This window comes from Oncorhynchus nerka, linkage group LG19 (genome assembly GCF_034236695.1).
Source record: "Oncorhynchus nerka isolate Pitt River linkage group LG19, Oner_Uvic_2.0, whole genome shotgun sequence".
NCBI classification, from domain to species: Eukaryota; Metazoa; Chordata; class Actinopteri; order Salmoniformes; family Salmonidae; genus Oncorhynchus; species Oncorhynchus nerka.
Genome location: NC_088414.1, coordinates 36,814,045 through 36,838,586, shown reverse-complemented (window position 1 = coordinate 36,838,586; position 24,542 = coordinate 36,814,045). Strand labels below are relative to the sequence as shown.

At 42.8% G+C, this 24,542-nt stretch overlaps 1 protein-coding gene across 1 annotated transcript; it reads right to left on the bottom strand.

Moving 5' to 3' along the window:
• Positions 1-1,042: 1,042 nt before the first annotated feature.
• Positions 1,043-24,334, bottom strand: LOC115146823 (glutamine--fructose-6-phosphate aminotransferase [isomerizing] 2-like). The gene is made up of 19 exons (XM_029688839.1): positions 24,231-24,334; positions 21,313-21,420; positions 17,802-17,906; positions 15,569-15,694; positions 14,337-14,395; positions 13,444-13,578; positions 11,561-11,622; positions 10,080-10,162; positions 9,364-9,481; positions 8,974-9,137; positions 7,834-7,929; positions 7,522-7,619; positions 5,879-5,999; positions 5,635-5,792; positions 5,301-5,415; positions 4,977-5,104; positions 3,037-3,204; positions 2,681-2,842; positions 1,043-2,146 (listed from the first exon to the last, which is right to left on the bottom strand). The coding sequence occupies exons 1-19, from the start codon at positions 24,235-24,237 to the stop codon at positions 2,102-2,104; spliced, it is 2,058 nt and encodes a 685-aa protein (XP_029544699.1). The 5' UTR covers positions 24,238-24,334; the 3' UTR covers positions 1,043-2,101.
• Positions 24,335-24,542: the final 208 nt, after the last annotated feature.

The following is a 24,542-nucleotide window of genomic DNA, read 5'->3' as shown; positions in this document are numbered from 1 at the left end:
TCTATCATTCCTGTAAACACTTCAAGTTGCACACTAAAGATTTTAAAACAAAACCTAAGTTTGCATCCCAAATAAATACTTCACAGAGTTCAAGTAACAGACACATCTCAACAACTGTTCAGAGGAGACTGCGTAAATCAGGCCTTCATGGTCGAATTGCTACTAAAGGACATTACTAAGAGACTTGCTTGGGCCAATAAACACAAGCAATGGACATTAGACCGGTGAAAATCTGTCCTTTGGTCTGTTGAGTCCAAATTTTAGATTTTTGGTTACAACCACCATGTCTTTGTGAGACGCAGAGTAGGTGAACGGATGATCTCCGCTTGTGTGGTTCCCACTGTGAAGCATGGAGAAGGAGGTGTGATGGTGCTTTGCTGGTGACACTGTCAGTGATTTATTTAGAATTCAAGGCACACTTAACCAGCATGGCTACCACAGTATTCTGCAGTGATACGCCATCCCATCTGGTTTACGCTTAGTGGGACTATCATTTGTTTTTCAACAGGACAATGACCCAACACCTCCAGGCTGTGTAAGGGCTATTTGACCAAGAAAGAGAGTGATGGAGTGCTACATCAGATGACCTGGCCTCCACAATCACCCAACCTCAAACCAATTGATATGGTTTGGGATGAGTTGGACCGCAGAGTGAAGGAAAAGCAGCCAACAAGTGCTCAGCATATGTGGGAACTCCTTCAAGACTGTTGGAAAAGCATTCCAGGTGAAGCTGGTTGAGAGAATGCCAAGAGTGTGCAAAGCTGCCATCAAGGCAAAGGGTGGCTACTTTGAAGAATCTAAGATATATTTTGATTTGTTTAACACTGAGTTAATACATGATTCCATATGTGTTACTTTATAGTTTTGATGTCTTCACTATTATTCTACAATGTAAAAAATAGTTCAAACTAGAGAAACTCTGGAATGAATAGGTGTCCCCAAACGTTTGACTGGTACTGTATTTATATAGCTTAAATCAAATCAAGAGAATATTGGTCTTCACTCAGCTAGCACTAAATGATCTGGAAACCACACACACAAACAAAGGGTAAAAAATAATTGTATTAAAAAAAGAAAAAAAAGTAATATACATAGTCAAAGATTAGGGGACAGAATCTGGCCTATTCAAAATTAGACATGTAAGACTAATAATCAGATATAAAATACAATAAATAACTACAATTTTAAACATATATCGCAATGTACATGTACACGCGTTTGGTCTAAAATCATTTGCATATGATAAGGGTGTTATACAGTAACAGCCTCAAAGTACTCATATATTTTCCCGTTGTAAAGAGGATATCAAACGAGAAATTGTCCATATAGCCAACAGTCCTTTGCTTGTTTTCTCTTTGGCTCAAACAAATACAGAGGAATAGAGAGTTGGAATACATAATTGTCATATTATCTCTCTACCTTCTGTAACGGTAAGATTCAACTGTTCCTTCACTGTTTAAAAAGGTATAGTAGGCATCATGCAAATTAAATGATGTGCGAGCTATTACAAACAAACACCAAGACACTTTAGTCCTTGTCAGTCTACGTATTGCACAACCGTAAACATTTCGAGACTACATGTAAACAATAGGCTATGACATTGTTCCTTTGCTTCAGTGCCGAGCAGTAAACAGAATAAAATATAGATGTCCCTTCCTTATGTATATATAAAAAATAAAATAAAAAAATAAACATTCACAAGGCACTTATTGAGTAAACGTCATTGAATTTAACTCACTGATAGAACTCCAGCACACCACTTGAGTCATGACGACTCTTCAGAGTTTAACGTCTACCATAAATACCAGGGTTGGGGTCAATTCAAATTGAAGTCAGTAAATTCAGGATTGGAATTGAAAATCCCAACATTTTTAAATAGGTTTTCCTTTTAAGTTGATTGAAGTCATTGAAAATACATTTTCTCAATAATTTAATTGGAATTTCAGTTTACTTCCTGAATGGACTGCCTTCAATTCAAATTGACCAAAACCCTGATAAATACCCAGTTAAAATGACACATTCAGTACCTACCAACACACACAGTACACACAAAGACACGCCTGACTGCATTATGGTATTTTGACTGGTTTGAAACTAGTAGTTACTCCACTGTCACAGACTTGGCTAGGTTCCTGGGGCAGTCCACCTGAGAAGATGGAAAGAAAATCAACATTAGTGTTAAGGTCTCGCACACGTACACAGACACAGAGCACGCAGACAGAGCACGCAGACAGAGCACGCACACAGACACAGAGCACGCAGACAGAGCATGCACACAGACACAGAGCACACACACAGACACAGAGCATGTAGACAGAGAACGCACACAGACACAGAGCACGCAGACACAGAGCACGCACACAGAGCACGCACACAGAGCACGCACACAGAGCACGCAGACACAGAGCACACAGAGCACGCACACACAGACACAGAGCACACAGACACAGAGCATGCACACAGAGCACGCAGACACAGAGCACACAGACAGAGCATGCACACAAAGCACGCAGACACAGAGCACACAGACACAGAGCACACAGACAGCACAGACACAGAGCACGCACACAGAGCACGCACACAGAGCACGCACACAGCTTTTTAAAATCACCCTCAGACACAACACATACTATGACTGCTGTCGGCTGTAACAGAGGACCATTGGGGCCTGGTGACTTACATCGTATCCCCGGAGCACAGCCAAGTGGAAGGACATGAGCTGGAGAGGAATGACACTGAGGACGCCTTGAAGGCAGTCCACTGTCTGTGGCAACTCAATGGTCTTGTAAGCATTCTTAGTGATCTCAGGGTCGTCCTGGCAACACAGGATAATGGGCCGCCCCTGACAGGAAGGGGGAAAACAGCATCAATAATGATATAATCATTAAACTATTCTGTCCATTGTGATATTCCCTCAGGTGAATTATTTTTGAATACCAGGGTGTACAAAAGCTACTGAATGTCAAAGTCAGAGAGAGAGAGAGAGAGTCCCCCTTCCTGTGTGTGTGTGTGTGTGTGTGTGTGTGTGTGTCTCACCTGGCGTGCTGTGACCTGCTGCAGAGCGTTGTGACACTTGGTGTAGCAGGCGTCTTTCATGATGATCATAATGACAGGCATGTGTTTGTCGATGAGAGCCAGGGGACCGTGCTTCAGCTCCCCAGCCAGGATGCCCTCTGAGTGCATGTACGTGATCTCTTTGATTTTCTGTAACAGGAAAATAATCAAATGAAAGTCAATAAGCCATCTAGTCCTCCTGAGAGTTATTTGACATTTTTATATTTAACTAGGCAAATCAGTTAAGAACAAATTCTTATTTACAACAACGGCCTATACCAGCCAAACCCGGACAACGCTGGGCCAATTGTGCACCGCCCTATGGGACTCCTAATCACAGCCGGTTGTGATGCAGCCTGGATGCAGTGCCTTAGACCACTGCGCCACTCGGGAGCCCACTACCCCGAGGCTCTCCGACCCTGTTCCTGGAGAGCTACCCTCCTGTAGGTTTTAACTCCAACTCTGTTCCTGGAGAGCTACTCTCCTATAGGTTTTAACTCCAACCCTGTCCCTGGAGAGCTACCCTCCTGTTGGTTAACTCCAACCCCGTTCTTGGAGAGCTACCCTCCTGTTGGTTAACTCCAACCCTGTTCTTGGAGAGCTACCCTCCTGTTGGTTAACTCCAACCCTGTTCTTGGAGAGCTACCCTCCTGTTGGTTAACTCCAACCCCGTTCTTGGAGAGCTACCCTCCTGTTGGTTAACTCCAACCCTGTTCTTGGAGAGCTACCCTCCTGTTGGTTAACTCCAACCCCGTTCTTGGAGAGCTACCCTCCTGTTGGTTAACTCCAACCCCGTTCTTGGAGAGCTACCCTCCTGTTGGTTAACTCCAACCCCGTTCTTGGAGAGCTACCCTCCTGTTGGTTAACTCCAACCCTGTTCTTGAGAGAGCTACCCTCCTGTTGGTTAACTCCAACCCCATTCTTGGAGAGCTACCCTCCTGTTGGTTAACTCCAACCCCGTTCTTGGAGAGCTACCCTCCTGTTGGTTAACTCCAACCCCGTTCTTGGAGAGCTACCCTCCTGTTGGTTAACTCCAACCCCGTTCTTGAGAGAGCTACCCTCCTGTTGGTTAACTCCAACCCCGTTCTTGGAGAGCTACCCTCCTGTTGGTTAACTCCAACCCTGTTCTTGGAGAGCTACCCTCCTGTTGGTTAACTCCAACCCTGTTCTTGGAGAGCTACCCTCCTGTTGGTTAACTCCAACCCTGTTCTTGGAGAGCTACCCTCCTGTTGGTTAACTCCAACCCCGTTCTTGGAGAGCTACCCTCCTGTTGGTTAACTCCAACCCTGTTCTTGGAGAGCTACCCTCCTGTTGGTTAACTCCAACCCTGTTCTTGGAGAGCTACCCTCCTGTTGGTTAACTCCAACCCTGTTCTTGGAGAGCTTACCGTTTTCTATTTTTTTGTGGTTATTTTTTTACCCCCTTTTTCGATCTCGTCTCATCGCTGCAACTCCCCAACGTGCTCGGGAGAGTCGAAGGTCGAGTCGTGTGTCCTCCAAAACATTACCACCAAACCGCGCTTCTTAACACCCGCTCGCTTAACCCAGAAGCCAGCTGCACCAATGTGTCGGAGGAAACAGAGTTCAACTGACGACCAAGTCAGCTTGCAGGTGCCCAGCCCACCACAAAGATCCACTAGACCACATGGGAGGGCATCTCTCCAGGAACAAGGTTGGAGTTAAAACCTACAGGAGGATATCTCTCCAGGAACAGGGTTGGAGTTAAAACCTACAGGAGGATATCTCTCCAGGAACAGGGTTGGAGTTAAAACCTACAGGAGGGTACCTCTCCAGGAACAAGGTTGTAGTTAAAACCTACAGGAGGGTATCTCTCCAGGAACAGGGTTGGAGCAAAAACCTAAAGGGTAGCTCTCCAGGAACAGGGTTGGAGAGCCCTGCATGAAGAGTAGTTTCAGTGCTCACCAGTGCCCCCTCCATACAGGTGGCGTAGTTGTATCCACGGCCCATAACCAGCAGGGACCTCTGCTGGTACAGCTCGCTTGCAATGTTTTTGATCTGGTCGTCCAGAGTCAGAACCTCCTTAATCAACCCTGAGGAGAGGAACACCAGACATATTCTGCATTAGCTCACAAGGGCGTCACAGTGAGGGAATGCATTGGAGGTAGACAGATAAGGAGTGTAAAATGACAGGGGTGGCTAGAGCTTATAGATAAGTAGTTGACAGGGGCTATGAGAGGGTGGAGGTTATAAGGGGGGGTAACGAGAGGCACAGAGAGTCAGGCTGACCTGGCAGCATTCTCAATCCGTTGATGATCTCCAGTCTCCTCTTCTGCAGGGAAATTCTGTCCTCACTCATCATCAAACCAAACATGGTGAGGGCCACAAACTGGCTGGTGTACGCCTGGAGAAAGTATGGGGCACTGTGAGCAGTCATGCACAAACACTAGTATATGAGGCACTTGCATAAACACAGTACACCATCTCCTCCAAATCTCAACCTAGGTACACATGTGAATCCTGATATCAATCTAGTCGCCGTGCTCAGTACAACACCACTGAGCTCACATTAACTGAGGCTTCCCTGTGAACAGACAGCAGTGTGGTGGTGGTGGTAGTGTACCTTGGTGCTGGCCACACCGATTTCAGGGCCGGCGTTGATGTGGACGCCACAGTCTGTCTCCCTGGAGATGGAGCTGCCCACCGTGTTGGTGATGCCCACCGTCAGAGCTCCGCGGCCCTGACAGTAACGCAGCGTCATCAGGGTGTCTGCTGTCTCACCTGGAAGGAGGTGGAGTCATAGCGTCTTGTGAAACAAAGCACAATCGTTCACCATATCTGACCAGGTAATGTGCAGTCTCGCGTACCAGACTGGCTGATGAAGAAGCAGACGTCATCTCTAAAGACAGGAGTGATGCGGTCCAGGAAATCAGAGGCCAGTTCCACCATCACAGGCAGCTCAGTCAACTCCTCCAGAATCTGTCTGGTCTAGAGGCATCAAGGAAGGGTTTCATCAATCACTCTATTTTTCATCTATGAACAACCGACTGTTCAGCCTGGAGTCTGGACTATTTGAGTCCTTTTTCTTAATATAAGCCATTTAGCAGATGCTTTTATCCAAAACGACCCACAGTGAAGTGTGCGTACATTTTTTATGTGTGGGTGGTCCCGGGAATCGAAGCCACAATCCTGACGTTGCAAGCGCTATGCTCTACCAAATAAAATACACATTTTATTTGTCACATGCTTCGTAAAACAACAGGTGTAGACTAACAGTGAAATGCTTACATACGGGACATTCCAAACAATGCAGAGAGAACAATAGTAACACAAGGAATAAATACACAATGAGTGATGATAACTTGGCTATATACACGGGTACCAGGTAAATACTTCTGTGTATATATAGTGTATGTGGACACTCCTTCAAATTAGTAGATTCAGCTATTTCAGCCACACCCATCGCTGACCAATGTATAAAATCGAGCACACATCCATTCAATCTCCATAGACAAACATTGGCAGTAGAATGGCCTTACTGAAGAGCTCAGTGACTTTCAAAGTGGCACAGTCATAGGACGCCACCTTTCGAAACAAGTTAGTTCATCAAATGTCTGCCCTGCTAGAGCTGCCCCGGTCAACTGTAAGTGCTGTTATTGTGAAGTGGAAACGTCTAGGAGCAACAACGGCTCAGCCGCGAAGTGGTAGGCCACACAAGCTCACCGAACGGGACCGCCGAGTGCTGAAGCTGCATAAAAACCGTCTGTCCTCGGTTGCAATACTCACTACTGAGTTCCAAACTGACTCTGGAAGCAACGTCAACACTGGAACTGTTCGTCTGGAGCGTCATGAAATGGGTTTCCATGGCCGAGCAGCCGCACACCGTAAAACTTCAATGAAAACGCAGAGTCTCAAATAGCCGCCTGTCCCTTTTAATAATCGGGCAACGGCTTGATTTGTTACATTCAATAATGACTTGAAGAAATGACGGCAATCATCCGTTTTTAAATCGCCAGTAACAAACTGCTAGCCATTGGCTGCTAACAGCTGAGAACTGCTAGCTAACTGGCAAGCACAAAAACAGTCAACAACTTTGGGAGTGCAGATCCCCCAGAAATGATCCAATCCCCCTCTAGTAGTGAAAGTAAGAACTGCCAAAAAGGAGAATAATTGTGTCAAGTCAAAGTTTTTTGTTGTTGTCTGAAAGAGGCATACTTAGACAAAATAAATGTGACACAGTATGTAAATGATAACACATTATTGCAGGAAATTAGATTTGATCTTAGTCCTGTATTGACGCTTTGCCTATTTGATGCCTCGTCGAAGGTCGTAGCGGGATTTCTTATATGCATCCGAATTAGTGTCCCGCTCCAACTGAGCAATACAGGACCAGGTCCCATACAGGATCTTTCTCGTTACACCCACACAAGTGTCAATTAGTGAATCTCCTACTCAGTCAACAACCAAATGTCCATCAAATCCCCCCCCCCCCGACCCATTTAGCACTCACCGCCACTCCAGCATGGAAACTGGTGCCACAGCCAATCAGGATGAGGCGTCTGCAGCGCCTGATCTCCTTCAGATGGTCTTTCAGCCCCCCCAGGACCACTGGTGATCAAAAGCACATCTCTGACACAAAACAAGACACATTTCTGATCTTCAGCTACGGATCTATTTCTAAAGTTATCTGTTTGGGGTACTGTGTGTGCCATACCTAGCCTGGGTACCAGTCTGTTTGAGTTAACATTCTACTTCCTTGCCACTCGTCGTCATGTTTAGCATCACACGGAGTACATTGAGTGGATTTCAGACTATGCCATACCTGTGTTGGTTTCAAAACAGATCCTTCCTCTCATGGTGTTGAAGACAGACTCTGGCTGCTCAAAAATCTCCTTCTGCATGAAGGCTTTGAAGTTCCCTGTGAGTCAACATCCAAATCAAATCAAATTCTATTGGTCACATACACATGGTTAGCAGATGTTATTGGTCACATACACATGGTTAGCAGATGTTATTGGTCACATACACATGGTTAGCAGATGTTATTGGTCACATACACATGGTTAGCAGATGTTATTGGTCACATACACATGGTTAGCAGATGTTATTGGTCACATACACATGGTTAGCAGATGTTATTGGTCACATACACATGGTTAGCAGATGTTATTGGTCACATACACATGGTTAGCAGATGTTATTGGTCACATACACATGGTTAGCAGATGTTATTGGTCACATACACACGGTTAGCAGATGTTATTGGTCACATACACACGGTTAGCAGATGTTATTGGTCACATACACATGGTTAGCAGATGTTATTGGTCACATACACATGGTTAGCAGATGTTATTGGTCACATACACATGGTTAGCAGATGTCAATGCAAGTGTAGCGAAATGCTTGTGCTTCTAGTTCTGACTATGCAGTAAAATCTAACAAATTCACAATAACTACTTTATACACACACACACACAAATACACACAAATGTAAAGGGATGAATAAGAATATGTAAATATAAACATCCATGTTATGCATCAATACCAACCCCAAGAACAGATCATCCAGGAATACAGACAGACTCCAAGTGAAAGAAGACTGCATCAGGCTCTCACTCATTTCTGAAAACTGCACATAGCTAATAAGTGCTTAATAATTCTAACTATCCCAGCACCTCTGCATAACCCTGGCCGTATCTACTTTACACTGATTGGTTATCAGCAGAGCCATGTATTTAGAGGGGTGGCGCTAACTCTCAGAATGTCTCATTTTGTTCTAATTCTAGACCATCCATAACATAGTTTAACTATTCCCCATGTCATGTTAACGGGCCACTAAAATGGCTGCCAGAGAATGTTGTCGTATCATGTCAATGCATCAGAAACCTCAAAGTTCCAACTCTCTAAATACAGGGCTCTTGTTATCAGTGTGTGACTGTGTGTTGTGATGACCCCTGACCTTTCATGATCTGCTGCAGCTCCATCTGTAGGGTCTGGATGGCCCGGTTAGGGTCCTCCCCGGCACAGCGGCTCATACGGTGCAGGGACAGCTTGCCCTGGGCCACCGCTGCTATGTCATCATCCCGCAGGTAGATCACCTTGTTGGTGTGTTCAATGATGGCACTAGGGGTGAAGCAGGAAGGACAGAGATATGTTTTTTTCCCCCCATAAGAGTGTGTAAGGAACATGGCAGTAATATACAGTACATGAATAAGTACATGTAATGACAGTTGACGGCCAGTAGATAGGAGTGTAGAACACAATCAGTATTGAACTGGAAGAGCTACATGAATTACATCTGGGGTTAGTTATCCAGTTGAGGGGAGATTCGTGTTCTCGTGGCTCTCACCTGGCATCAGAAGCAAAGAAGAACTCCACTGCCTTCCTGTCACTGACTGAATGCAAGGCTACGGTGCTGTCCACCCTGTTCCTGAAGTTCCTCTGCTGGATGCCTTCTATGAAGTGACCTGGAGAGCAGACGGGGTCATACAGACAGAACATAATAGAACAGAATTGATTTTTCCAGAAGGAACTTCAGTTGTATAACAGCGTATAACATAACTCATTACTAAACCTTTTGAAATGTAATTGACACTAAACATTACAGACATATATTATTTAGGCTCACTCAAAGGGTGTTCTTAACATTTTGTCTTTGGTAAGTTTCCCTTTTCACCTCCTTAATATTACACTTCATTTCAAATTAGTCATGTTTATTTTCAGCTAAATGGAAACAGATTTATCAAAAGCATGGTTCCCGAGCACAAGAAAGTTGAGAGCTAAAGTTGACATAAATTGATAAAAATGTCAAGCTAAGTGCTCTGCTTGATGACAAACAGCACTTTACCTATACAGACGAGATTGCACAAGCAACTTCGGTCACAAATCCCAACCTACAACTCCACATGCTCATTACAGCTACAGTACACAACAGGGGTATTACAAATTATAAAGGAGAATACTTAAAAACACCAGGACTAAAAGTTTCAGTTGGCGCCATCAAGAGTTGTCTGCCAACAGCTGGCCTATTTTCCAGAGGCACCCAGAGAGAAAAGAGGGACTCACCAGTACTGTTGTACTGAATAGGAATCTGTTCCATAGACAGCTCATACTTGCTCCTCACGCCTATCAGCAGAGGACTTCCTCTCCTAAGGCAGGATGACAGTGACAGAGGACATTAGAGGCTGAGACTGGAATGAGAGAGTGAGAGAGGATGATAGTGACAGAGTCCGTTAGAGAAACTGAGGCTGGAATGAGACAGAATGAGAGAGGATGACAGTGACAGAGATCCGTTTGTGGCTGAGGCTGGAATGAGAGAGTGAGAGAGGAAGACAGTGACAGAGATCCGTTTGTGGCTGAGGCTGGAATGAGAGAGTGAGAGAGGATGACAGTGACAGAGGCCATTAGAGGCTGAGGCTGGAATGAGAGAGAGGCTGAGGCTGGAATGAGCGAGTGAGCCAATGTGAGAAACTGGTATGAACTAGACCTACATTTTTTGGGCCAAATCAAACCACTGTCTGAGACAAGCTCTCTTAGAATAGACAAAGGCAGTCATAACACACCCTCCACTTTCTCCCACAGAGTAGACCACATCCGTTCACTCAACTATAAAGACAGGCCAACAGCATCCCACACACCACAAACATCACTCAACTTGGTCTTGTACAATCACTTGTTTTGTTCATTATAATACCCTGAAATCTTTATGGTTAGACCAGTGGCGTGGGCCTGCAGAAATTCTGATGCTTAAAGTTAGAGAGGGAGATATAAGAGCAGCTTCAGTGATTTTTGCAATTCATTCCAGTCATTGGCAGCAGAGAACTGGAAGGAAAGGCGGCCAATATCAAGCAACAATACCATGAAGGAGGGCATTGTTTAATGGAGGAGGTGAGGAACTACAAACACTTGTATAATGACTTAATTGTAACCATTCTTTCCCCTGGAAAGCAACTCTGACAAGAGACAGTAAGCTACACTCAGTGGATAAGAGCCCTCTCTGGAAAAGCTCCACTCTGGTCCTTAGCCCATTGAGCTCTCTCATTTGAAAACTGAGAGTGGAGGAGAAATCTTAACTGACACAAAACACACATAACCACTAGTTTGCACACATACAGACAGACAGACAGACACACAGTGAACTGTGTTGCTTACTGTGCATAATGTGCCACTTTTACAGGTATACAGTTAACATTATGCTGATAAAAAAGGATGACAAAACTTGTATAGGTTTCTTACACAAACATCATGCCTTGTTCATATCTGACTTTAACGTTTCACCTAAACCAGAACATTGCATCATAGTGGGCATGTGGTAACAGAACTCTTTGAAACAGGATCAGATTCCCTGATTCATGGGCTTCCATGGAACTTTGTGCTTAGTGAGAGTTCTACAGGATATTATGCAACACTTGAGATCAGCAACAGGGTTAGAGGTCAGAAAGGGGGTCAATCTATAATGGAAGGTAAAGTGTTCTGGTAGGCTGGGCGAACGTGTGAGGTAGAAGTGATGGGGTCGAGTAGAGAAATGTCAGAGGGATCATACTGACCTGGTGGCTACAGCTTCCCCCGGGAAGTGGATGCTTTTGAAAACCAGAGCAAAAGCCCCTTCCTTGGAGAGAAGAGACAAAAGGAGTACAGCAAGTTAGCTGTGTCAGAAATGACAACCTGTAGACCTCAGTGAATTCACATCTAATATGATCTCATTTGGGACAGGATGATATTGACACAATGAGTCATCAACAACAGTCAGATGCACTATAATGTTTAAACTTCATAGCCTGCACTCATGTCCGACATCAGTCCCTAGACAGGCTACAATCAGTCAAAGGAAAGCGATAGAAGACAAAAAGATAGGAAACTATGGCAAATCAGCTGAACCCTTTATCCCTTGCCTAAACCCCAGCCCAGCCACTATGCTCCCTCTTCCCTCTATCCCCTGCCTAAACCCCAGCCCAGCCACTATGATCCCTCTTCCCTCTATCCCTTGCCTAAACCCCAGCCCAGCCACTCTGCTCCCTCCTCCCGCTATCCTCTATCCCCTGCCTAAACCCCAGCCCAGCCACTATGCTCCCTCTTCCCTCTATCCCTTGCCTAAACCCCAGCCCAGCCACTCTGCTCCCTCCTCCCGCTATCCTCTATCCCCTGCCTAAACCCCAGCCCAGCCACTATGCTCCCTCTTCCCTCTATCCCTTGCCTAAACCCCAGCCCAGCCACTCTGCTCCCTCCTCCCTCTATCCTCTATCCTCTGCCTAAACCCCAGCCCAGGGGCCCAGTAAGGTGAGGAGATGGGGTATGCTGTGAGATAGATGGGGTACGCTGGGAGGCAGAGAAACTGAGCTCCACACACTCAGGCTGTATGAGGAATAAGTGGCCTCTCTGTGGAAGCACTACTCTGCTCCCTAGCCCTAGCTCTCTCATTGGCCAAACTGAGAGGGGAGGAGAAATATAAAACAAATAAACACACACACACACACACACAGCTTATGATTCAGTCTGTTTTCAATTATGCCAAGAACTAATCTCGTTGTTCAACTTTCCCCTTCTTTTATTGAAGCTACAGAGTGAGGTCTTCGTTTTCTTCTGGGGTAGTTGGGTGGGGTGGGCTGATATACAGGATATTAGGTCATCTTTCAGAGCCACTTCTAAAACCAGACTCAACCAGATCCCAGCACACTGAACACAGCAGGACTTTTAGACCCTAAAAACCTTTTCCTTTCAGGTTGCGGAGGGCATTAGGTTAGCTGCTACATACGGACAACTGCTGTTGATTATGTGATGTGGTTAAAGGGACACAGTAAACAGGCCAGACAAGGGGGGGGGGACATTAGGTTAGCTGCTACATACGGACAACTGCTGTTGATTATGTGATGTGGTTAAAGGGACACAGTAAACAGGCCAGACAAGGGGGGACATTGGGTTAGCTGCTACATACGGACAACTGCTGTTGATTATGTGATGTGGTTAAAGGGACACAGTAAACAGGCCAGACAAGGGGGGACATTGGGTTAGCTGCTACATACGGACAACTGCTGTTGATTATGTGATGTGGTTAAAGGGACACAGTAAACAGGCCAGACAAGGGGGGACATTGGGTTAGCTGCTACATACAGACAACTGCTGTTGATTATGTGATGTGGTTAAAGGGACACAGTAAACAGGCCAGACAAGGGGGGGACATTGGGTTAGCTGCTACATACGGACAACTGCTGTTGATTATGTGATGTGGTTAAAGGGACACAGTAAACAGGCCAGACAAGGGGGGGGGGGGGGGACATTGCAACACAAAACCCCAGCTGACATGTCCTAAATGAATTGTTTGTTTGTCACAACATAATCAACTCCCCTACCACATGCAGACAGGACTGTTAATTGTGTGTGGTCATATACAGAGATTTTCCCAGAAGAATCCACACCCCTCCATGACGCTTACCAGCTGCTGGATGACGCGCTCCACCAGGGTGGAGAAGGACACATATTCCTTCTCGCTGTTGTCATAGACATATTTCATCAGCTTGGGGATGACCTCGGTGTCCGTCTCCGACTCAAACTTGTACCCCTTGGATTTCTGATGGCAGTATACAAAAAAACACTGCTGTTAGTTACAGACACAACAACCTTCAAAACAGACAATGTTTCTCTCAACAAAAATAAGAGATGTAGCCTAATTGTCAGTCTCAGTTATTAGCTCAGTCTGGCTAATGAAACAGCACCGCAGACCCTGACATACCGCAACCATGAATGGGAAAGTCAGGACAATTCAAAGTGGATTTATTGGCACGGGAAACGTATGTTAACATTGCCGAAGCAAGTGAAGTAGATAACAAACAACTGACAATCTGTACAGGAATCTACGGTCTGACCCATCAACAACAACAGAAATAGAATCCATAGAAAGGGCTTGGTAACTCTGACCCTGGTAATTTCACTGGTAAACTAATGGGTACACTCGCAATGGCTGCCAGTCCACCCATTATGCCACCATTGACTTGAATGGGGAGGCCAGTTCTATCGATTCCATTTCTACGTCAACACCTTTATACATCCACGCTACAGAAATAGAATAATGTAATGTCCTTTCATTCAATAACATTTGCTAACGTCTACAAACAAATCCCACATATATGATCTCTATTGGGCCTACTGACCAACGGCCTAAGGGCGTGTCTGTGTGGTCTTGACACCTGTAAAACGACACTTCTTCTGGTTTATGATGTCTGTACAGACCTGTATACCCATATGCACAAAGGTCTAGTAGCAATGATATGTTCAGGGTGCGTATATAAATGTCCGGATTGGAATGCCTTGTGTGTTCTCACAACTTACCAGGTATTTCCTGAGCTCCTTGTAGTTAGTGATGATTCCATTGTGGATCACAACGAATTCTAAGGTGAAGAACAGAGATCACATGTCAAATATTTGGCATTCACAGAATACCTATTCCTCTGTGATAGCATAACATTATCTTGTGTCAATCATGGGTTAATAGCTACAGTGTAATTATTGTAAGTAAATATCTACTCTGCTCTAATGAAGTCTTTCAAACAAATCAATCCATTTTAATTTCATAAAGCTTTTTTACGTCAGAACTTGTCACAAAGTGCTTTACAGATACCCAGGCTAAAACCTCAAACAGCAAACAATGTACATGCAGAAGCACAAACGTGCTTGTATTTAAGGTCACAGTCTCTCTTGTTTTATGTCCTCGGCCAGGGTTCCACAACTGGTGGCCCACGGGTGGTTTTATTTGGCCAATAGTTTTCTGAGCCAATATATTATTATTATTTCCCAATATTGGACTAGGAAATCAGCTCCAAGTGATTGTAATTTTGGAAATCTAAGTATTCTCACCCATTATAGAGAGACATGTTATCCTATACAAATGTAAGCAAGGATTCAAATGATTCTGTTTTATTCAAATATTATATCTGTTTAAGCTTATTGCGGTCAATATACGGTCTACAAATGATTATGTTCTGGCCACCCGACCATCCACTCAATAAAAAACCCACAAATAAAGAATTTAAAAAGATCAGTCCGCGGCTGAATCTCGTTGATGGTCCCTGACATAGGAGAACATCCTGGGTTCTTTATGAATTACTATCATGATGGAGCTACTCTCTAAGGTGAACTCAAGCACATCTGCATAGGCCTCAGGAGAAAGCTCAGGCAGGCTAGGACACCAGGCAATACGTCAGAAAGCATGGAGTTAAGCCATCTCATTATCTAGCAAAAATGACCCCTGACCCCTTTCTCTTTAAAGTTTTCATCTGCTTTCCGGTGTTTCTCTTCCTTAAGGAAAGCAGGGCCCATTAAATGAAGGCAACAACAGGGGTCAGTTAACGACCTCTATATGGTAAACCAGATGACTAAGATACTCTTTTAGGGGCTGCAATGTAAAGCCAATGGGGACACATTATATTGTACCACGGTTCTCTTGTATTGAGTGAATGACTGCATTATAGTGTGTTTTTACAAACCGCTTAATACTGTACTAACATTGCTTCAGCAATTCTCACCATCTACTGTGTGATCCTACAGTACGAGTGTGTTCTTACCGTTGTTCTTGTCGGAGCGGTGTGGATGGCAGTTGACAGCGTTGGGCTCTCCATGTGTCGCCCAGCGGGTGTGAGCAATGCCAAAGTGTGTGTCCAGCTCAATGTCCAGGTCAATGGAGTCGTTCTCTGAACACACACACAATCAACGATCAGACTAAAACATCAATATGTTAAAGCACGAAGCAGTGAGAAACATACTAAGCATAGGCTAATACGTAGTACTAGACTGTGATCAAGTAGAAATTAGTATAGGAGAAGATCGTGGAGTTGACTCAAGTAGAGTGGTATGGAGCTGAGTAAGAGAGGGAGAGTAGAGAGTTCAGCTTAATGTAGGAGAGTAGCGAGGGAGAGTAGAGAGTTCAGCTTAATGTAGGAGAGTAGCGAGGGAGTGTAGAGAGTTCAGCTTAATGCAGGAGAGTAGCAAGGGAGAGTAGAGTACATTAATGCTTAATGTAGGAGAGTAGAGTTCAGCTTAATGTAGGAGAGTAGCGAGGGAGAGTAGAGAGTTCAGCTTAATGTAGATGTGTAGGGAGAGAGTAGAGAGTTCTGCTTAATGTAGGAGAGTAGCGAGGGAGAGTAGAGTAGCGAGTTCAGCTTAATGTTGGAGAGTAGCGAGGGAGAGTAGAGAGTTCAGCTTAATGTAGGAGAGTAGCGAGGGAGAGTAGAGAGTTCAGCTTAACGTTTAATGTAGGAGAGCAGAGTTCAGCTTAATGTAGGAGAGTAGAGAGTAGAGGTCGACCGATTAATCGGATTGGCCGATTAATTAGGGCCAATTTCAAGTTTTCATATTTAACTAGGCAAGTCAGTTAAGAACACATTCTTATTTTCAATGACGGCCTAGGAACGGTGGGTTAACTGCCTCGTTCAGGGGCAGAACGACAGATTTTCACCTTGTCAGCTCGGGGGATCCATTCTTGCAATCTTACAGTAAACTAGTCCAATGCTATAACGACTTGCCTCTCTCTCATGGCACTCCACAAGGAGACTGTCTGCTACGCGAATGCAGTAAGCCGAGGTAAGTTGCTAGCTAGCATTAAACTTATCTTATAAAAACAATCAATCAATCATAAACACTAGTTAACTACACATGGTTGATGATATTACTAGATATTATCTAGCGTGTCCTGCGTTGCATATAAACTGACTGAGCATACAAGCATCTAAGTATCTTACTGAGCGGTGGTAGGCAGAAGCAGGCGCATAAACATTCATTCAAACAGCACTTTCTTTGCGTTTTGCCAGCAGCTCTTCGTTGTGCGTCAAGCATTGCGCAGTTTATGACTTCAAGCCTATCAACTCCCGAGATGAGGCTGGTGTAACCCAAGTGAAATGGCTAGCTAGTTAGCGCCCGCTAATAGCGTTTCAAACGTCACTCGCTCTGAGCCTTGGAGTGGTTGTTTCCCTTGCTCTGCATGGGTAACGCTGCTTTGAGGGTGGCTGTTGTCGTCGTGTTCCTGGTTCGAGCCCAGGGAGGAGTGAGGAGAGGGACAGAAGCTATACTGTTACACTGGCAATACTAAAGTGCCTATAAGAACATCCAATAGTCAAAGGTTAATGAAATACAAATGGTATAGAGGGAAATAGTCCTATAATAACTACAACCTAAAACTTCTTACCTGGGAATATTGAAGACTCATGTTAAAAGGAGCCACCAGCGTTCATATGTTCTCATGTTCTGAGCAAGGAACTGAAATGTTAGCTTTCTTACATGGCACATATTACACTTTTACTTTCTTCTCCAACACTTTGTTTTTGCATTATTTAAACCAAATTGAACATGTTTCATTATTTATTTGGGGCTAAATGGATTTTTATTGATGTATTATATTAAGTTAAAATAAGTGTTCATTCAGTATTGTTGTAATTGTCATTATTACAAATAAATACAGTTTTTAAAAATTGGCCGATTAATCGGTATCAGCTTTTTTGGTCCTCCAATAATCGGAATCGGTCGACCTCTAGTAGAGAGTTCAGCTTAATGTAGGAGAGTAGCAAGGGAGAATAGAGTAGAGAGTTCAGATTAATGTAGGAGTAGCGAGGGAGAGTAGAGTTCAGCTTAATGTTTAATGTAGGAGAGTAGAGATTTCTGCTTAATGTAGGAGAGTAGCAAGGGAGAGTAGAGTTCAGCTTAATGTAGGAGAGTAGCGAGGGAGAGCAGAGAGTTCAGCTTAATGTAGGAGAGTAGCGAGTAGAGAGTTCAGCTTAATGTAGGAGAGTAGAGAGTTCAGCCTACTGTAGAGCTCCTCATCCAGAGCCTTGACCTTCCCCCTCTTCTTGATCAGGCAAATGTTGACGCTGTCACCATTGTCATTTTTCCTAGGGCCATCCACTCCGACACCTGAAAGCCAAACACAGAAAAAACATGAATCTATTACAACCATAATCTCTTGTGGATGGCAGTGTTGTAATATAGACCACATAGTGAGTGTCTCAGCCTTGTCTCTGTCAGATACATTTTTACTCGGTCTTGTCCCTGTGTCAGATACATTTTTACTCTGTCTTGTCTCTGTGTCAGATACATTTTTCCTCGGTCTTGTCTCTGTGTCAGATACATTTTTACTCGGTCTTGTCTCTGTGTCAGATACATTTTTACTCTGTCTTGTCTCTGTGTCAGATACATTTTTACTCGGTCTTGTCTCTGTGTCAGATACATTTTTACTCTGTCTTGTCTCTATGTCAGATACATTTTTACTCGGTCTTGTCTCTGTGTCAGATACATTTTTCCTCGGTCTTGTCTCTGTGTCAGATACATTTTTACTCTGTCTTGTCTCTGTGTCAGATACATTTTTACTCGGTCTTGTCTCTGTGTCAGATACATTTTTACTCTGTCTTGTCTCTGTGTCAGATACATTTTTCCTCTGTCTTGTCTCTGTGTCAGATACATTTTTCCTCTGTCTTGTCTCTGTGTCAGATACATTTTTACTCTGTCTTGTCTCTGTGTCAGATACATTTTTACTCTGTCTTGTCTCTGTGTCAGATACATTTTTACTCGGTCTTGTCTCTGTGTCAGATACATTTTTACTCTGTCTTGTCTCTGTGTCAGATACATTTTTACTCTGTCTTGTCTCTATGTCAGATACATTTTTACTCGGTCTTGTCTCTGTGTCAGATACATTTTTACTCTGTCTTGTCTCTGTGTCAGATACATTTTTCCTCTGTCTTGTCTCTGTGTCAGATACATTTTTCCTCTGTCTTGTCTCTGTGTCAGATACATTTTTCCTCGGTCTTGTCTCTGTGTCAGATACATTTTTACTCTGTCTTGTCTCTGTGTCAGATACATTTTTACTCTGTCTTGTCTCTGTGTCAGATACATTTTTACTCTGTCTTGTCTCTGTGTCAGATACATTTTTACTCGGTCTTGTCTCTGTGTCAGATACATTTTTACTCTGTCTTGTCTCTGTGTCAGATACATTTTTACTCTGTCTTGTCTCTATGTCAGATACATTTTTACTCGGTCTTGTCTCTGTGTCAGATACATTTTTCCTCTGTCTTGTCTCTGTGTCAGATACATTTTTCCTCTGTCTTGTCTCTGTGTCAGATACATTTTTCCTCTGTCTTGTCTCTGTGTCAGATAAATTTTTCCTCGGTCTTGTCTCTGTGTCAGATACATTTTTACTCTGTCTTGTCTCTGTGTCAGATACATTTTTACTCTGTCTTGTCTCTGTGTCAGATACATTTTTACTCGGTCTTGTCTCTGTGTCAGATACATTTTTACTCTGTCTTGTCTCTGTGTCAGATACATTTTTACTCTGTCTTGTCTCTATGTCAGATACATTTTTACTCGGTCTTGTCTCTGTGTCAGATACATTTTTACTCTGTCTTGTCTCTGTGTCAGATACATTTTTACTCTGTCTTGTCTCTGTGTCAGATACATTTTTACTCTGTCTTGTCTCTGTGTCAGATACATTTTTACTCGGTCTTGTCTCTGTGTCAGATACATTTTTACTCTGTCTTGTCTCTGTGTCAGATACATTTTTACTCTGTCTTGTCTCTGTGTCAGATACATTTTTACTCGGTCTTGTCTCTGTGTCAGATACATTTTTACTCTGTCTTGTCTCTGTGTCAGATACATTTTTCCTCTGTCTTGTCTCTGTGTCAGATACATTTTTCCTCTGTCTTGTCTCTGTGTCAGATACATTTTTCCTCTGTCTTGTCTCTGTGTCAGATAAATTTTTCCTCGGTCTTGTCTCTGTGTCAGATACATTTTTACTCTGTCTTGTCTCTGTGTCAGATACATTTTTACTCTGTCTTGTCTCTGTGTCAGATACATTTTTACTCGGTCTTGTCTCTGTGTCAGATACATTTTTACTCTGTCTTGTCTCTGTGTCAGATACATTTTTACTCTGTCTTGTCTCTATGTCAGATACATTTTTACTCGGTCTTGTCTCTGTGTCAGATACATTTTTACTCTGTCTTGTCTCTGTGTCAGATACATTTTTCCTCTGTCTTGTCTCTGTGTCAGATACATTTTTCCTCTGTCTTGTCTCTGTGTCAGATACATTTTTACTCTGTCTTGTCTCTGTGTCAGATACATTTTTACTCGGTCTTGTCTCTGTGTCAGATACATTTTTACTCTGTCTTGTCTCTGTGTCAGATACATTTTTACTCGGTCTTGTCTCTGTGTCAGATACATTTTTACTCTGTCTTGTCTCTGTGTCAGATACATTTTTACTCTGTCTTGTCTCTGTGTCAGATACATTTTTACTCTGTCTTGTCTCTGTGTCAGATACATTTTTACTCGGTCTTGTCTCTGTGTCAGATACATTTTTACTCTGTCTTGTCTCTGTGTCAGATACATTTTTACTCTGTCTTGTCTCTGTGTCAGATACATTTTTCCTCGGTCTTGTCTCTGTGTCAGATACATTTTTCCTCGGTCTTGTCTCTGTGTCAGATACATTTTTACTCGGTCTTGTCTCTGTGTCAGATACATTTTTACTCTGTCTTGTCTCTGTGTCAGATACATTTTTACTCTGTCTTGTCTCTGTGTCAGATACATTTTTACTCAGTCTTGTGTCTGTGTCAGATACATTTTTACTCAGTCTTGTGTCTGTGTCAGATACATTTTTACTCTGTCTTGTCTCTGTGTCAGATACATTTTTACTCAGTCTTGTCTCTGTGTCAGATACATTTTTACTCGGTCTTGTCTCTGTGTCAGATACATTTTTACTCTGTCTTGTCTCTGTGTCAGATACATTTTTACTCGGTCTTGTCTCTATGTCAGATACATTTTTACTCGGTCTTGACTCGGTCTCGAACAATGAGAACTCATAATTTCTTCCCGAGACCAGCTGAGCAAAAAAATTATAATAATTATCAGCTCCCATTCATTCAGCTCATAAAACCACTTTGACAGGCCAAATATCCACACTCCCTCATGACCCATTCATAATTTATTGCCTATTGAAACCTGGGCTTCCTACTTCACTAGTAACATTAATGTCCTATACTTTCATAAAAGATATTTTTCAAACTTTGTCGCTCTTGTCAGAATTTCGCTTTAGGTGGTCTCGAACTCCACACTGGTGGACAGACTATGTAAACATGAGCATCTCATCAAATTACACAATCATTTAGTTCTGGGTTAACTAAGATCATTTACAACCCGGAACCATAGTGTCCTGTTGGACTTTATCAAGAGGCTATGTGGAGACAAGATATCTTCCTTGACCTCAAGGAGACTGTCTCTCGTCTATGATTGTGATCAAATAAGACCTAAGACCACAACATTGTTTTTTAAAAATTACCTGCAGAGTCATATCCCCTGTACTCAAGTCTCTGCAGTCCCTTTACCAGTGTGTCAAAGATCTCCTTCCTGGTCCGTGGCACTCTGTAGTTCAGATAGGCAAAAATTCCTGCAAGAAATAAAAGGTACAAGTTGTTTTATTTTTCAACAAGAACAAAAGTGTTGTATTCAAGAAATAACAAACTAACATGATTCACAAAAGCCAGTATCCTACATTACATGTCTTAGACTCAAACCATTATATTATACATGGGGTTGCATCTTTGCTACATTGAATGGGTTGGTATGAAGAGTCAGTGGGCTGGATCTACAGTGAGGCTCCAAAAATATTGGGACAGTGACACATTTTGTGTTGTTTTGGCTCTGTACTCCAGCACTTTGGATGATTTGAAATGATACAATGACTAAAGTGCAGACTGTCAGCTTTAATTTGAGGGTATTTTCATCCATATCGGGTGAACCGTTTGTTTTGGTTGTTTCAGATTAATTTGTTGCCTAATAGAAATGAATGGTAAATAATGTATTGTGTCATTTCCAGACTCACATCAAACATCTCCAATCGAAAATCAAATCAAGAGTCGGCTTTCTATTCCGCAACAAAGCCTCCTTCACTCACGCCGCCAAGCTTACCCTAGTAAAACTGACAATCCTACCGATCCTCGACTTCGGCGATGTCATCTACAAAATGGCTTCCAACACTCTACTCAGCAAACTGGATGCAGTCTATCACAGTGCCATCCGTTTTGTCACCAAAGCACCTTATACCACCCACCACTGCGACTTGTATGCTCTAGTCGGCTGGCCCTCGCTACATATTCGTCGCCAGACCCACTGGCTCCAGGTCATCTACAAGTCCATGCTAGGTAAAGCTCCGCCTTATCTCAGTTCACTGGTCACGATGGCAACACCCATCCGTAGCACGCGCTCCAGCAGGTGTATCTCACTGATCATCCCTAAAGCCAACACCTCATTTGGCCGCCTTTCGTTCCAGTACTCTGCTGCCTGTGACTGGAACGAACTGCAAAAATCGCTGATTAGTATGTGTTAATAATTCCATATCTGGCCATGTCTTATGACTTGAAATAAGAAGAAATAAGAATTTAATGTTTTCATTGATTAGTCTCCCTCACCAACTTCAAACATCAGCTATCCGAGCAGCTAACCGATCGCTGCAGCTGTACATAGTCTATTGGTAAATAGCCCACCCATTTTCACCTACCTCATTCCCATACTGTTTTTATACTGTTTTTTTTTTTTTTTTTTTTACTTTTCTGCTCTTTTGCACACCAATATCTCTACCTGTACATGACCATCTGATCATTTATCACTCCAGTGTTAATCTGCAAAATTGTATTATTCGCCTACCTCCTCATGCCTTTTGCACACATTGTATATAGACTCCCCCCTTTTTTTCTACTGTGTTATTGACTTGTTAATTGTTTACTCCATGTGTAACTCTGTGTTGTCTGTTCACACTGCTATGCTTTATCTTGGCCAGGTCGCAGTTGCAAATGAGAACTTGTTCTCAACTAGCCTACCTGGTTAAATAAAGGTGAAATAAAAAAATAAAATAAACATTTGGAGTCACTTTTATTGTGAATAAGAATCAAATGTTTCTAAACACTTCTAAATCAATGTGGATGCTACCATGATTACAGAAAGTCATGAATAAATGGTGAATAATGATGAGTGAGAAAGTTAGAAACACAAATATAATATATATATAATATTTGTGCATCTAACTTTCTCACTCATCGTTATTCACCATTCATTCAGGACTTTCTGTAATCATGGTAGCATCCACATTACTTACCATTGGGCACAAAATAACCTGAAAACACAACCAAAACAAACAACAAATGCATCCAACAAGTTTGTAGAGTCAAGCTTGATGTAATCATTATGTGCTAGGAATATGTGACCAAATACTAATCTTTTGGCTACTTTAATACACAGTGTAAGTGAATTTGTCCCAAAACTTTTGGTCCCTTAAAATGGGAGGACTATATACTATAGTGGACTATTTACAGAAAGTGCTGTAATTTCTAAACGTCACCCGACATGGATGATTATACCCTCATATTAATGCTGACAGTCTGCACTTTAACCTTATCGTTATTGTATCATTTCAAATCCAAAGTGCTGGAGTACAGAGCCAAAACAACAGAAAAATGTGTCAGTGTTCCAATACCTTTGGAGCCTCACTGTATTTCCAACGCCTGTCGCAGTTTGACAGCAGCTGTTTCATCCGTGAAAATTAGCTCCTGTCAGACACCCAGGTCTAACAGCCATATGCAAAGCTCTGTGTTTAACAGAGCAGTCCAGATGTGGTCTGTCGAGTTTTATATACGGGATGCCAAACTGTTCTAACTTTCAGTAGTCAAACATTAGTGAATTATCTAATTATTGTTTTAGTAATGTTGAGGTTAGTAATGTAAAGGTTAGTAATGTTAGTCAAGTTTAGTATGACACAAAACTACATAGGTCAGTAATGCAAATGCAGAAACGTACACAAATACCAATGAATAATGCATTTTAATGGCAGTACAATTATAAAGATGATTTATATATACATTAGGAGGTCGTTGAAGTAACCACGGTCTGTATCCCGAGGAGAACGTCGATACTCTTTTACGGCAGAATTGATCATTAAAAAAAATGGATTTTTCATAGCAGGTTAGGAGAATTTACGCAGGAGGTTAGGATCATTAACGTAGCAGGTTATAAGTAACAGGTTAAGGTTAGGAAAAAAAGATAGCGTTAGCTAAAATACAACAACAAAACATTACTTTAGACGTCAATTTGACATAAACTGTATCCCATCCGCGAGCTAGCCAGCTGTGCTAGTTACTGCTATTTGTTACGAAGTTATCTAGCTAATAATCATAATAGTCACGAAATTGTACAAATTTGCCTTACCACACATGGTCCAACAGAATATCGTAGTCTTTCAAGTGAAAAGTATCTTGGATGTTGTGGAAGATATTCAGAGATGTCGGGCTACAACTTTTAAAGTGAAGGCGTGACCCAGTACCCCGCCCCCTGTTTCCTTGACAATTTGTTTTGGGGGGGGATCATTGTACCCTCTAATCCGCTGTGAAATATATTTTCCATAAACAAAAATATTGTATTTTCAGCTGTTTGAAGCTGGTTTACAAAACCAAAAGTAATAGACACAAAAATGTAATAACTGGAAGCATAGAAATAGTACACATAGAACATATCTACCGT

Bases quoted from the DNA above. Each gene is read 5' to 3' on its own strand.
- LOC115146823 (XM_029688839.1), bottom strand. The intron at 6,000-7,521 runs GTGAGTGCTAAA...TGATGCCTCTAG, and splicing joins GTTTCCATGCTGGAGTGGCG to ACCAGACAGATTCTGGAGGA. The intron at 5,105-5,300 runs GTCAGCCTGACT...TCCTCTCCTCAG, and splicing joins CGGATTGAGAATGCTGCCAG to GGTTGATTAAGGAGGTTCTG.